This window comes from Echeneis naucrates, chromosome 11 (genome assembly GCF_900963305.1).
Source record: "Echeneis naucrates chromosome 11, fEcheNa1.1, whole genome shotgun sequence".
Classification (NCBI taxonomy): domain Eukaryota; kingdom Metazoa; phylum Chordata; class Actinopteri; order Carangiformes; family Echeneidae; genus Echeneis; species Echeneis naucrates.
In genome coordinates, this window is record NC_042521.1 from 2,406,418 (window position 1) to 2,421,871 (window position 15,454).

General features: G+C 45.5%; 1 protein-coding gene across 1 annotated transcript in view; it reads left to right on the forward strand.

Annotated features, from left to right (window-relative positions):
* The first annotated feature begins 2,130 nt into the window (after positions 1 to 2,130).
* Positions 2,131 to 15,454, forward strand: part of pvrl2l (PVR cell adhesion molecule related 2 like) — a 221,845-nt gene continuing 208,521 nt past the window's right edge. The window contains exon 1 of the mRNA XM_029513716.1: positions 2,131 to 2,592. Coding sequence (XP_029369576.1) covers positions 2,505 to 2,592 — 88 coding nt within the window. The 5' untranslated portion in view covers positions 2,131 to 2,504. The remainder of the gene's footprint in view (positions 2,593 to 15,454) is intronic.

Genomic DNA, 15,454 nt, shown 5'->3' on the forward strand with positions numbered 1-15,454 from the left:
ACAGAACATTAATTGCAGCTTCTGCTGTTGTTCCGCTGGATGTTTCATCGCCAGCTCTCCGTGTTATTAGTCTTATATTATTGGACTTATGCTGCATTACACTCCTATGTTGAATTTCTACTAACTGTAACAAATATCTGCTCATGTTTAGTCCCTTCGCCCATTTTTAGGAGACTAATTGTCTTTCTCCGACCGGAGGAGTATCTCTCTTCGAATTGTCTCTCTTAACGTTCCCTTCAGTTCTTCCTCTAATGAGCAAAGTGAAAACTCAGGCTGGGAGACGGTCGATGTTGTGTGACTATAAATTCCACAGAGATGCTGAATGTGATACGAAAGGGCAGCGTGGCCTCTGTAGATGTCCACACAAGGACGCAGTAAGTCTAATCACTTGGACAGCTAACAGAAAACAGTAATTACTTTTATTTATGAAAAAGTTTCAGTTGCAACTCTCCATCAGCGCAAGTCTGAGTTTCTTTTTTTTCCAAATGAAACATTGATGGACTTTGTGGCTGCCTGTTTGACAAGGTAAGCAATTTTAAGACATTACTTTGGCTTTGTTTTTGACAGCAACGATTCAACGATGATTCAGTGATGTAGCTCCAGCTGTGACTCGATGATTAATGTGCTGAAAAGGTATTTAGATCTTTCACTGCTGTGACAGCATCAATGAAAGTGTAAAAATATTGTTTCTACTCTAATAAAAGTACACAATATACACGAAGGCCGGAGATGTAAATCAGTAAAAAATAGACAGTAAGCGTGGTTTTCTGTGTTTATTATGGCGGCAAAGTGAAAAATGTGTTGTGCAAAGATCCCAAAGTGAAAGCTCTCCTTCTCAAAAGCATTCAGACCTTGAATTCAGTTCAGCAGCTTCTTTGGCAGCAATTACAGCTCCGAGTCTTTGTGGGTAAATCGCTACACACTTTGCACACCTGGATTTGTGCGGTTTATCCCATTCTCCCGTCCAGATCCTGTCAAGGAAAACCATCTTCAGGTCTCACAGATGGCCTTCTGGTGTTGTGTTGTATCTCGGCTCAGGCCACCGTTGTGGTGCCAGGTGACTCCTGGTCCTAGACGAAGGATTCGTCCTTCCTGCCATCTCCAGGTCCTGGTCTCTGCCGCCATCGGTGTTTTTTCTGTAGAGTTTTGGCCCGGAGGGTTCAATTACTGTCTGAGACTGGAGAATTTTTTCCTCATGTTCTCACAGTGTGGCTTAAAAAGTGAGCTTTCATTTTCCTCCGACTCAAAGTGGCTTCTGTCTGGCGACTCTCACAGAAAGGCCTGATTGATCGAGCGCTGCCGAAATGGTTCGGCTTCCTGCAGGTTCTCATTGCAGAGGACTGAAACCCTGTTAGACCAACCGCCGGATTCTGAGTCCTCTCCACAACTGCACCTCTTCTTACTCTGTTATTTAGTTCGGCCAGACGGCCAACTGAAAGAAAGAGTCCTGGTGGCTCCAGACTTTCATTTCACATTTCACGATGGCTTTAAGAACCGTTTTTATAGCCTCATCGGTTTTATCACAGTCCTTCACATGTCGTGTGCTGATCTTTGCCCCGATGATTCCAGCAAACAGGAGGACTTTCTGAATGATAGTGTTCAATTCTTCATTTTTCTTCTGTGAACAGACTTTAATTTTTTTGTGTATTATTGAGCGTGCCCCGTGATGTGTGTGAATGTGTGTCTATTGTTGGGTAGTTTCATCTGTAATAATGCACAATGTTGCACACCGATAGGTGACAAATGAAAATACAGAGCAACATAAAAGATTTATGTACGAAGGGATAAACAGAAAAATACAAATTTTATATATATTGAGCTTCATTAATTTTTTTTTTTTTTTAATTGGGCTCATCCCGTTGTTGTTTTATAACATTTTTCCTTTAATTGTGACATCTGTAGAGTATATCGTCTGTGTGTGTGTGTGTGTGTGTGCGTGTGTGTGTTTATGCTACATTTCCTTTGCAGCTAAACACAAAGTTGCGTCATCAATGGAAACACTTGATGCACTGCACTGTTGAGTAACACACTGACACACACTGACACACACTGACACACACCGGGGTGTCGGAACACGCCCTGAGCCTCCGTGCTGTCGGACCTGTGCCGGCTCAGTCCTCTTGGTGACGCTCTGCTGACATCACTCGGCTCTCGGCTGCAGACGCACGGAGCTCTCTCTCCGGCCCTCCACACTTTTCCTTTCTGTTTTGGCCGTCGGCTACCTGTGAGCTCGGAGTCCGCCGCCCCCCCGCCACCCCCCTCCCACAGCTGGGAGGAGTCCTCGGCAGATCCAGATCCAGAACCAGGCAGAGAAACTTAAACGGTCCTGCCTGCGGAGCTCTGCGCACACGCACGGAGGGGAGAGAGGAGCCGCAACTTGGCCGATTTCAGTGGCTGTGAACTGAGCTCCAAGTTTCTGGGCCGATCGCAGGAGGAATAATTCGGAGGCTGTCGGCGCTCTTGTGGATTTTTTTTACGTCCACCTTGTGTCCTGGTTTTGAAGAATGGCGAGAGATTACGCAGCGCGCTGTCCGGTCTCTCCGGTGAGGAGCACCTGGCTGCTGGCAGCGACGGTCCTGCTCTTCGCCCGAGGTAAGCCCGATCGGATGAGGCGCCCGGTCCTGCTTCTGTCTCCCGGCTCCGCGCGTCCTGACTGCGGGAAAGCCGGAGCGCTCCGGCCGCACCGCGCCGCGCCGCACCGCGTCCTGCCTGGGCGTGCTGCGGGCTTCTCCGCCTCACGTCCCCGGTCTGCTGTTTGTGTGGACCCAGACCTGTTGTAAAAGTTTATTGTCGAAGCTTTGTGCCAAATCAGTGTGCTGAGTTTTGGTACGCCATGATGGTGACTGCTGAGGTGTGGCTCCCTCCTGGTCTCTGTTTTTTTTTTTATTTAGTCCTAATTCCTCTGAGCTTCAGGCGGCAGGTGACTGTTCAGGAAGCCTAATCCTCCCTGAGCCTTTCCCAAACCCTCCTACACGGCTGACCTGTAATCTGTGTTTACCTGCTGGAGTGTCGCAGCCTCTCATGGTCACCAGCAGCAAGGAAAGCAGGAAATGCTCCTTTTTCTGCAGAGCAACAGGGTGGTGAAGGAAATCAGTCAGAAGGAGATCAGTGTTCGTCTGCTCCTCAGGTGGCCCTTGAACAATGAGTGCTGCCATGTGAAGAGCTCTTAATGAACCTCCATTACAGGAAGTCTGTAGTAAAATTCCTTCATGCTAATCCACTGCACCTTCAGTGTAAACTGACAGATTTGATTTGAGATGCTGATTTAAAAACACGTTTGTTTCGTTTCAAATGAGAAATAATCCCTTAAAATCAGCCGTTGAAGGAAGTGAAGGCTATTTTCATCATGACAGCAACTGTGAAGACCAAATTTGACAGTTTGACGGTAAAGCTTAAGTTTTTATTAGCATTCAGACATGCAGATGAAAATAATAACGGCAGATTTTTAGCACGATACAGATGTTTTATGTTATGAGCCAAGACTGGCTGATAGGATCAACGTTCGGCTCAACTGGAAACTTACTAGTTTAACATCAAACGTTTAGCCACCGCTTGTCTGTAAATAAAATTCTGTGTAATACAGATGTTTGTTAGGAACACTGAGCTCCCCCGTGTGAACAGTGCAGAGATAAATGTGGAGATAACCTGAAGCACAGATGATGATAATGCCACTAAAGCGCTCTGGTGAGCCATACACACATGCTCTTACTCACTACCGGAGCAATTTTGGGTTTCTGCCCCCCCCCTCACCCAACTGAGACCGGCTACAAAATCCATAACAGCAGGCAGTCAAGCTGTAGTGATCGGCACAAAAAAATGTGAGGCCGCTCTGTCGGCATGAATGTGTCAGCCTGCTGTTTTCACCTGGTGTAACCAGTGTCATCTGTCAGAGCTGTCCCAAAATTGTCAGCAAGGAGAAGAAGATGGGTCATTATGGAATTGGGAAATATACTGTCTCTTGTGTGTTGACATGCCTCAGAGATCAGATCGAATTGGGGGGGGGAGGGGCTGTGAGCTGCAGAGTCTCTGCTTTGCATTTTGCTGTAGCATCTGTTGCATAATAGGTGACAATGTGAACTGTGATTTAAAATTTTTTTTTTTTTTCCTGAGCGAACAAGGCAGCAGAGAGATTCAACCTTGATTGGAATTTGCTTTGTAATGATATATATATTTTCTCCTCAGGCACAAGAAGAGAAAACATAGGGAAAAAAAAAACAAAACAAAAAAAAGGGCTGCGGTGCGAACCACCCCCGGTGCTGTGAGCCGAGCGGCGCAGGTCGGTGTGAGGATGACAGATACTCAGCTGAGAGTCTGTTGTGTTGTTAAAAAGCTGCCAGATTGTCATGACAGAATCCCCACAGGTTATAGATTCATTTGAATATGGAGTGACACTGCTGTCTTTTTTTTTTGGGGGGGGGTGACTTCCACACTTGCACTGCAGCTACATCGCCGCTGACTTCTTGTCCTGACATGTGTAACAGTATATTTTTAGAGAACAGGTCGAGGTCTGTGTTTGTGTACGCTGTCTATTTCAGATTAGTTAAACACTCAGAGTGGAGCTGAGTGGATCCCGTTCTGCTGCACTCGATTGTCCATCATGTTGAGTCCCCTCGACAGTTTGCCGTAGAGATGTAGGGCTGATTAGCTTATCACCTGGCGGGCAGGCGGCCAATGATTATCGGCCTCAGAGCCATGCCGCCTGATTATGGAGAGCTCTCATTAGTGTTTTTGTTTTTGTAGCGGCTCCTTCGTGGATCCTTTTTCCACTTGGGAACCTGCGCAGAAGAAAGCTGATGAACCTTGACACGACGCCCTACAAGGCTACCTGCTGGGCTCGCAGCACATTTAGTATATAACCTGGTGTAACATCATCAGTTTCTGAAAATACAGAAAAATGTTCAACTCTTAACGGAAAAAACAACCGGAGGTCAGGACGTTTGTCTGCGAGCGGCACCGTTCAGCCAGCTGTGAGGTTGTGTTTTTGGCATTTGGAGCAGCCACAGTTATTTTAATTTGTCTCTTGGCTGAATGTTTTAGTTGATTAATTATTGGAACAAGCCTACAGGCTGAAAATCTTCCTTTATTTACAAAGTGGAGGGCAGTTTTTGAATAAAAATGCTCACCGACTTTCTGTGTCTAACAGACAGGTTCTTTTCTTGCTTTGCATAAATCACTTTTTAACTCGGCCCTCTCGGATAAGCCTGGGGTTGAAAGCGACTTGGAGCCTTCACCATCTGTGGTGCCGAGGTCCCAGCTCGATCGTGGCTGATGGCAGATAGACTAAATGTCAAGAGTGTGTTGTGGGAGAAGTGGTTCTTTTGTGTGGAGGGCTGGAGGAGCAGTGGTCCTCTGTTGCACCGAGAGCCGATTGCAGGTATCAACAGCCAGCTGGAGCGTCAATAACGGTGTTAAGATGCTGGATGACTTAATAATGTGTCTTTATGTAGCTTTGTTCATGGGGGCCCTAAATGTAAAAAATGAAAGGCAAACAGCAAAACAAAGAGGCACAACAAATCATTCATGCTAACCGTCATGTTTATTTAAAGAAATATGAAATAATGGTTTAGCCTCTTAATCAGAGACCAACTGCATTAAGAAAACACAAGCTGCCGTCATGTTGGAGAGCAGAAATGAGCTGTTTTGGGTCCTGACCTCGCCCTCCGGTTAAAGGCACGTCTGCCCCGGACTCAAATGTCAACGGCGCTTCCTGGTGAGACATGAGGGTGATAATCGTCCCCTGGAGAGCCGACGGTTGATGCTCATTGAGCTTATTAATGACTCGCACCGACACAAACTGCACGGCGATGCTGCGGGCTGTTGGTTGTGATGGCCAATTTGTTTGTCGTCGTCTGGGCTGTCGGGTCCGCCGACGAGTCTCACCCGAGAAGAAACGATATCAAGTTCTGCTCTCCTGAGAAATAAGCTCTCCCCTTGATTTGCACACTTTTGTTGAATCAGGCTGCGCAGCGGGATTTGTTTGCCTGCATTAATGTTTATGTTTGTTTCCTTTTAATTTCTGCCTCCGGATTTTCTTATTGATCAAGGATGAAGTTGTTAATTCAATGAGGGGAATTTTGTGCTGCAGGTTCTTGCATAATGTTATTTTCCTTATTTTTGAACAATGAAACTGAGAGTTTGGATGCTCTTTGCCGCCTAAAATTCCCACGGCAGTGATTCTGGCCAGAGGCAGAGGTTATCTTGTAGGGTCACTTTCAGAGATTTTGAACCGGTTGTCATGGATACAAGCTTTTGTGGATGAGACAGTTTCACTTCTCTTTGTTGTGTGGCCATGTGTGGTGTGTATGTGTCCCATTGTGGACCTTCTTTGAGGAACAAAGACAAAACATAAATAAATAAAATGCTGTGATTTTGTCCGGTTTACTCAGGAATCCAGGAAGCAGGTTGTAATTCATCACATCGCCTGCCAAGAGTCAGCGAGCATGTGTCTGCACTTGGTCAGCGTTTTTTTTTTTTTTTTTTTTTTCAATTCTCTTCTGAGGACAGCAGCTACATTCGTAGAAATAAACCATATCATGGCTAACACCTTGGCATTCCTTAGTGATTCTTCAGCTAACAGGTGTCAGTGGGAAGAGGGATTACAGAGCGTGGCAACAGGAACGGGGCCATGAATCACAATGGAGCTGACGTAAAGAATGGTCGGAGGAAGGCTTCGCCGCCATGAAAGGCTCTGCGGATCAACACACACGTAAACCCTCCCGCACGCACACGCGCACAATCAGTGTGGCCACCTTCTTTAGTTTGACTTTTAGTACTATGCAGAGTAAAGAAAACTTCCTGCCGGCCTTTCATACGCGGCCCCGGCCTTTCATTTTCCTGTTCTTTCATCCAACAATTCTTCCCCCCTCAGTCTTATTCTCTCGCCCTCTTCCCTTTCACTGTCATTCTTTTGCTCACAACCCTATTTTCAGCCGGCCTGGCTGGCTGCTGCTCCGTGGCGGCTCCCGAGTGGGGGCTCTTTTGTTGGAACGGCTTTTGGTGGATTTAAAGAGGGTGCCAGTACAACCCCCCCCTCCCTAACCTTCCCTTTCTCTCTCTGTGCACTCGGCTGTTCTCAGTTCTTCCAGGCCTACATTGTTTAGAGAAGCGGGGGAGCTAGCGAGGGAGACGGGAGAGATTCAAAATGGTACAATTGTTTAGATAAACGTCCCTGCTCTTTCTCTCGCTCTGTCCCGAGCTCACCTGTTTCACAGTCCTTAGCGAGCGGCATCCGTCCTCTCTTCCTGTTCACTCTCTGTTTCCTCTCCAGATATAGTCTGCAGGCGACAAAGTGGAAATTGCTCTCACCGTCTGTGTGGGAGTGCAGCGGGGTTCGGCTGTGATGTGACTTCGTGACATTTCCTCTAGTGCCCATGTGGGCAATTAATAACTGCAGTAACATTGTTTACCTCACTTGTATCATTATGGAGCCTTTAGCCGGGGTTTTTTCCTGCAGAGGAAATTTAAGGTGACAGCCTTGTTCAATTTCTGTGTTGTATTTAATGCCGTTTCGTCATCCCGGCTACAATCGAACCTGACTGGCGTCGGCGCTAAGTGAAGGGAAATCACATCTGGTTGTAGGTGAAAGGCCAAAAGAGCTGGATGATATGCAAGCTAATTAGCACTGGCTTTTTAAAATGTCAGTGGCATTACTAATAAGATGCAATCACCAAACAGCCTCTCTGTTTAGGCTTCCAGGCACATTTGGCAAAACTCTATTTAAGCACTGACAGCAGCTCCTCTCTCTTCTTCGTATTATGGAGACTTAAGGTCCCACTTTTTACGCTTCCCTTACACTTTGAGTGTTGTTTTCCAGCTCTTCTTTGGAGCCCCACTAACTCCAGCTCTGTCTTCTAACTGTGATCTAATAAAAATACAGCAGATTTCAGGTACACGCTGCTGTATATTTAAAAAAAACACCATTACAAATATCTGGCAGTGTAATGCAATCAAACAATCGCAGAGCGTCTTAACTGACAGAGCCTGTTTGTTTTCCTGTAATGATTCAGCTGAAAACACATTTTAACTGTATTTGCCATGGACAGAATTATAATGTTACTGTAAAGGTTAAGGCGGGACGGCAAACAGGTGCAGAGACATATGCTAAAGACTCCTAATGTAGAAGATAGCTGAAGGTTTGGGAGCGGGATGATCGAGGTAATTTACTCTGGGCCAGTTATGGTTTCCTGTTAATGGCTTTGGACATTAATAAGTTTAGTTTCCAATGAACAGAATGATCTGTAATTCCAGATAAAAGAAGCAGAACATTTTGCCGCCCCTTCTAAATGTCATCATCAGCCATTATCATTTGGGTGCCTCCTTGTCATATCCTCCTCCTCCTCTTGGTGATTGGTAAGAGAAAGCTGCTGCGTTTCTGGGAATGTAGAGTCTGCAGAAGGCTTTAAGGTTTAAAAAAAAAAAAAAGTTAATTTCCTGTCCTGGTTCAAGTGCTAATACTAGAAAGGCCAAATTATTGTCAATTGTCTTCAAGACCTTTCTGTGTTACTATTTCCAGGCACCCATTCTTTACAAAGCTGCAGCAGCAGTTAGTAATAATTATAGCAGCTTATCACTCACTCCTGTGCTGGCAGGTTCTTGGCCTTATCTTTGACCGCACCCACCCCTTACAAAAACAAAACAAACCACTCGGCAGCTTCACCTCACCTGAATTTCACCATGTAGAGGCAAAGGAAACATGGGAGGGGTGAAACCTTTTTTGGAGCGGCTGCAGAAAGCCAACTCTTGGCTGAGATAACGAGAAAGGAGCACAAAGACACGCAGTCCGTCTCTATTAATGTAAAGTTCAAATGAAGCTAAAGACTGGGATTCCTCTCTCACCTCCGTTAGCACCCATGTCTGCTTCAATATCATCGTTTAAATTGACTGCGTTGCCGTCGGGTGCGTGTACGTGTGAGCCCACGGGGATCGTCTTGATGGACTGCGCCCGCTCTGACAGCGTTGTTTCTCATTTGCATTACTCAAGCCAGCGTCGTCCCCGCTCCTCACAAGTGGCCACTGTTTGCACACCAACACATTCCTATGCAAGTCACAAGCGCAGTGGAAGAGCGTATCGTTAGAGTTCCAGCCCATTTCCTGCTGCCTCGGTCTCGTGTATGTCTCCTTCAAACAGCCTGCGATGCATGTCATATGTAATTTTATCACTTCTTCTTCCTCTCTTCGTGCCATACAAGCTCTGCCGTGAATGGCTGTCCTGGCAAACAAAGCAGCCATATGGAAAAATGACGTGGATGAGACAACTTGTCAGGCTGCGTGTTTCTCTGGGATTATTTTCTGGTGGATACTTTGATATATTCCTGCAGCTGTCGGCTGATTGATGGGAAGCAGACCGTCTACGTTTGTTTTTTATGAATAACAACGGGACGTGGGTTCCTGCTGGCCTTCAGTCACAACACTGACACATTCACAGGCCCCAGTGAAGGTCACTGAAAACGTGGACGTGGATTTCTGACAATTCACCAGTTAGGAAAAAACTATTTCTGGCACGGCTCGCAGTGAATTTATCTGCGTAGAACCTCACGGCAGCGAGTGGCTCCGTCCTCATTTTCCCCATACATTCTCCTGAACGTCAGCTCGCCCAGATGCCCAGACAGGTTGCCCACCCTCCCCTCGCCTCGTCCTCTCGGTCGCTGCTAAACCTGATTAATTGCTTCCATATCCCTGACTAATGCAGCCGTTGATTGAGATATTCACTGTGACAGCTGCAGCACAATGCTTTGTCTTCCTCCACCCCCACCAGCTCCCTCATCTCCCCCGTAAAGAAACCCTCCTCTCGACTCTCCCGTCTCTAATCTGAAGCTGAGGGTCACCTCACTCTTCGCACGGCTCAAGGAGTGGATTTCCTCCCGTGAATTCAAATAGACCTTTTTCTTTCTGTTCACACAAAAGGTTGACGTTCTTCTGACACCATCAGCTTCAGTATTCCAGACGGACCCAGACTTTCGCTGTTTTGGCAGCCATCAATGAACGTTGTCATTTACATGATAGAATTATAGAATTCTTTCAAAGGCAGGATTTTCTATTTTCTTCTTTAATAGTATATCATTGACAAATGGCTGGAGAGACCGCCTGTTTCTTTTCTATAGGCCCTGTGCGCTTTCTTGCCACAGCTCATTTCGGTATTTCTCCTCCCTGCTACTTTCCGTGCTTACACTCACCCGTCACTCAGCCAGAAGTGTCTTCGGCTCTTTCTTAGTTTTTTTAAAACACACAGTTTTAGAACAGGATCCGGTCCAAGTCCTCCTCAATTAGACCAAATGAAAGTGCAAAACAGATTAGTGAGAATACTGCTTGTAAATAGCTCTCCCCGAACATCTGTCATCCTCGTAAATGCTCTGTGTCATCACCAGCATGGAGGAGTTCGGGGTAAATGTGGTTGTTAGATGTCTCTACACAAACGTTACCAGAACAAAAGTGTGTGTTTACTGAGCTTTGTGTTCAGTGATTACGTTGATGATGGGGATTGGAACGAGCCGCTTTTGTGTAATCTTGAGCAATTTCGCAATAATAACGAAGCACAGCATTCAGTTTCTCACTGGAGGGAGAATCCACATATGCAGTTGAACTTTGTTTGTGTGTGTGTGTCTCTGTTTCTGTTTGTGTCAGCGTAAGTGAGTGTTCTGGTGAAAAGATCCTTCTGTTAGCTGCGGCGACAAAGCTGCGACCGATGATAGGTGATGATGTGATTCACCGTGACAGCAAAGAAGCCAAACACACACACTGATATGTGAGATCACTCACTGACATGCGTCCCCAGACGTTGACACTAAAACCAAGTCTCCACAATGAAACTGGCCTTGAAAGGGGTGTGAAGAATTGATGACCACTTCTCACTACGTGGCGCTGACACACACACAAACATACCCATTCTCTTCCTGAAACGTTGTGTTTCCGGGTTTAAACCTCACACCCTGATGACTGTCACAGCTCAGCTCTTTCTGCACCTTCACTATAAGAAATGATCTCGATTTTTTTTTTTTTTCGATCTGAACCTTTTCAGCCTGAATTCATTTCTGCACGTTTATCAGCACGTGTCACTGAAAAACTCAATAACAGCTCACGTCTAACGTCTAAAAGCATACCAATGTCTGACAAATGATATTAAATGAGGTAGGGACAATGAAGGATAGTGTGTCTGCCAAACAACAGGAGTAACTGTTATTATAAACCAGCCAATTATGGAAATAATCTGCTAATCTGCTTGCCTGTATTGAAACCAGAGTATCCGTCTATCCATCCACTTTCTAAAGGGCTTATCCTGTTGAGGGCTTCGGGGGCTGGAGCCTTTCCCAGCATGCACTCAGTGTGAGGCAGGACCGACCCGGAGCAGGTCTCCTGGGTGTTCATTTTTCATAATGCCACATGCAACAGTTTATAACATGCAGCCCAGTCCAAAACACAAGTCAGAGCACTTCATCGATAACTAAACTCACAAAAAACAGGCAGTAGATAAATGTTGTTGATTTGGATTTAGAATATAATGGTACATCAGCAGAGCAGGCTGGATTTAGCTGTTCGACTTGGTAACATCAGATCAGTAAATATGATTTTTATCTTGTAAAAAGTTTTATTCAGTGTAATCTAATTACTTCTAGAGTGTTATTGTGTTTCTCGTATATTTAAATGAGGAGTTGTGTTGCTGTTGTACACCAACACTACGGTCATTAATGTGTTATTATAGCTGCAGACTTAAAAGGTGAATTTGATTGAGACTGCAGCTCAGCCTCACCCCCATGTTGGTTTTGTGTTTACCCAACAAAAAAACTCCATTAGCCAAAGGAGTTGGGTTTGGAAAATAGGAAATGACTTACTCTCCTGGATCTCTGACCTATCTGCTTCCTCATCCCTGAGTCTATTTCCAGGCGTTGGGCTTTTGGAAACGTGGGGATGATTTCTTAATCCCTGAGGACACATCTCGAGGATTGAAGCGAACTGTTCTCATCTCCCAGCACACGAGCGCCCTGACGGGTGGCGGGCTGGCGGGCTGGCGGCTCCGTTAGCTGGCTGGACGGAGAGAAAAGGATGCTAATGAGATGTTTGCTTCTCTTTCATGTGTGTCCTCTCCTCTTCCCAGCATGCCGTTTCTCTTGACTCTGCGGGTGTCTGAGCTATAAGCATCTAGGTTTCTTATCGCTAATGTACAAAGTGGCCGTGTGTGTGAGCTGAAAAGTTGAATTGGTTTGGAATTGAATCAGGCTTTTTTTTTTTTTTTAAATGAAAGGGAACGAGATGGGGACCGTGTTAATGAGCTCGTTTCCAACATCACTCGTTCTTCAGTCATTGGCAGCATGAAGCTCTGGCCGCAGGGACGAAGGATGGGACCAGAGAGCCGGAAGAAAGGAGATGATCGCCACAAAGCTAAAAGCTAAGGCTGCGCTTAAATAAACAAAATCAGCCATCAGCCAAAGTAAGCGATTGTAACTTCGACAATCAACCGACGCTCTCATGTGCCTCCAAATGTCCTGATTCGCTTCTTCAAACACACACTCCAATTCCACTTCACCGCTTTTTTTAAAGTTCACATTACAAGAAAAGTTTATGTGGTTTTTGTGCTTATAAATGAGAGCTGAAGCTGCGATATCAAATGAAATCTGTAAAAACTCATTAAAGATCTGTAAGACAGGAAAAAAAAAAACTCTTATGAAGTAATCAGGGGATCATGTTGGTATTTGTACATGATCTGTAGACTTTCTAGAGCTTGCCATAAGTTTCTCTTTGATGTCACTGCATTAGTTAACATTCATTTAATTTAATCAAAAGTGGAAAAAGAAAAATCAATGTGGAATATTTCACATGGTGTCGGAGTCATTTGTTTTTCTGTCCATCAGCCCCAGAAATAAACGGGAACTGCTCAGAAGTGTCTGTCTTATTGAAGAAAACACAAAATGAAAGATTCATCCGCTGAATAAAAAACACAGGCTCAGTTTAGTTGTTGTTTTGGGCTCGAGTTGGAAAGTTAACATCATGTTTTAGTATCTCTACTGAGATGAATGCAAAAGACAGAGAATCATACAATATCTTACTGTAACAACAATAATAAACTGCCACTTGCTAAACCGCAAGTGTGGTCTTTGAAATTTGCATAATATTTCCTTCTTCAGTTGTTCAGATGTTTGCCAGCGCTGGCACTTTCCCATCAGGCACCATGGGAAATGTGGTTTACCCAGGATTGTGTACCGTGGCTTGAGCTGTGGCTGCTGATCCAGAATTCTTCTTTGCGTCTCCTCATGCTGGATGAAGATGGAGACGATGATTAAAAGAGTGAAATTATCCACAAACGATTATCATGATGATTTCTTTTAAAATGAGCTTTTTGGAAATGAAAATGCGTTTTCCCATCGTGTGTTTGGCTGAGCCGACCTCAGCCGCTTTGGGACGAGGCCGAGCATTGTGTAATTACTTGTTAGGATGTGACACACGATGGGAGTGACGGGTTAGACGTCAGTTAGCTCGGTGTGAGCGAGCGCCTGGAGGCAGCCAGGTGGCGGCGAGGGAGGAACATTTGCTGGCTGTACCCTGAAGCGGTTCAGGGCTCTGGGTTCAGGCCGTGTTTGACTTGACGGGGTCTGGCTGAGCTGTCATCCTGTTACTTCTGTTCCTGCTTCTTCTTCTTCTTCTTTTTTTTTTTTTTCTTTTTTCAATTTTGCCAGCATGCTAAGGTTAGTGCGCTGACAAGTCTAACACTCTCCAAGTGTCAGTGCACTGGTCTCTTTTTCCCTTGAATGATGGGGAGTGAGTGTGGAGTGTTGAAGGGAGGAGTGCAGCAGCCTCGACGCCCCCCCCCCGTCATGTTTTAGCCCCACAGTGGGACTGCTGGTGCGTTTAGAGTGGCTGATTGAAAGCAGTCATACATGTGGACTTCCCCTCACACTCTTGGACACATGGACATCCCTCTGCTCCTCCTTCAGCACACTCATTCTGTGTCCTATACACACGAAGAACACACACACACACACACACACACAGTTAGCCTCAGTCTCGCTCAGTGGCGGCCCTGCTGACAGCTCTCCAGTCGCAGCCTCTTCTTGCAGAAAACAGATAAAAGCAGTTTTTTAAAAGGCTTTTCTCATGTCATGTCTCTCCACTCCCGTCTTTCTTCTCTCTGCTGCAGCTCAGGTGTGTGTGGGTGTTGGCAGGATGTGTGTGCGCTCGTCTCCGTTGCTGTGTGAAACATGTGTTCCTCTCTATGTGTTTGCATACGTGTATGCCGGGGATTATCACTTGTGCTTTTGTGCAGGCTCGTGAATGACAGAATGAGACAGTGAAACGTCGCTGACTGCCGACTTAACTGCAGTTTTTGTGGCTGCCGAAGTCGTGAGCTGCAGCGTGAAGCCTGCTGAGTGCTGAAGTTTTGCTCAGGAGTATACCTACAGATCCACCAGATCTGACGTGCGGTTTGATGTCTCTCCGTGCTCGTGTCGTTAGGATGTTTAACACTGATTCTCAAGACTGGCTGTTTCTCTTTCGGAATCTTTTCTACGGTCATAAACCTTAAATTAGCAAATTCATGAGTTCAAATGTCGCACTTTGTTTGGTAGATTGATTATCATTTAATGTACCGTGTTAAGATTTCTGTTTTACTGTCATTTCTGTTTAATTTAACAAGACTGAACCACCAAAATGAAAAACTTTTGCTGATGGAACAACTGAACGCGTGCATGATCACACACATAAACATGTGCAGATGTCTGCAGGCAGAGCTGCTCACCACAAGTGGTTCAAGATGTGCCGCAGTGATTTATTTATTTTTTTTAATGAGTATCCCGCATTAGTGACGTCACTATTACAACTCGTGCCTTTGCGCGACGTCTCCCTGAGCCCATTCTCTCCAGTTCTCTCACCAAAAATAACCTTTTTTTAAAAAAACCCATTGGAACAATGTTTGGCAAAAGGACAATGAATGACACAGCTTCCTCCTCTTCCTGTTTGTCTCGGTTACCAGCAGTGGAAGGATTACTGTCATACAGATGTCGGACCTCCCACCGCTGGCATCAGCTCACGACGAGGAAGGGTGTTATTTTTTTAACATATGACCGCAAATGGGTCAATTATCAGCTTTAATCAGTGTGCTATCACCAGATGAATACAAACACACTAATGAGAAGGCTTCAGCACACACACACACACACACACACACACACATAAGGGATGGCTTCCAACATTTGTGAGCACAGATTGCTAAATGTGAATGATTGTACATGTCAGGTTTCTAAGTTTTGGCGTAGAAATCGTCCCTCCAGGAGACTGTCATGACTTGTCATGTGATGCAAACTGGATGTCAGAGATGAAAATGTTTGAACCCCCCCCCTCCTGTTTCACGTGATGCCCGCTGTAAGTCGAAGCTCCACTGAAACACAACAGGGCAACACTTGGAGTGGCAGCCGCATTCAGTATTAATTATCCCGGTGCCATATTTGGAACAAGGCGGGACAAAAAAGAA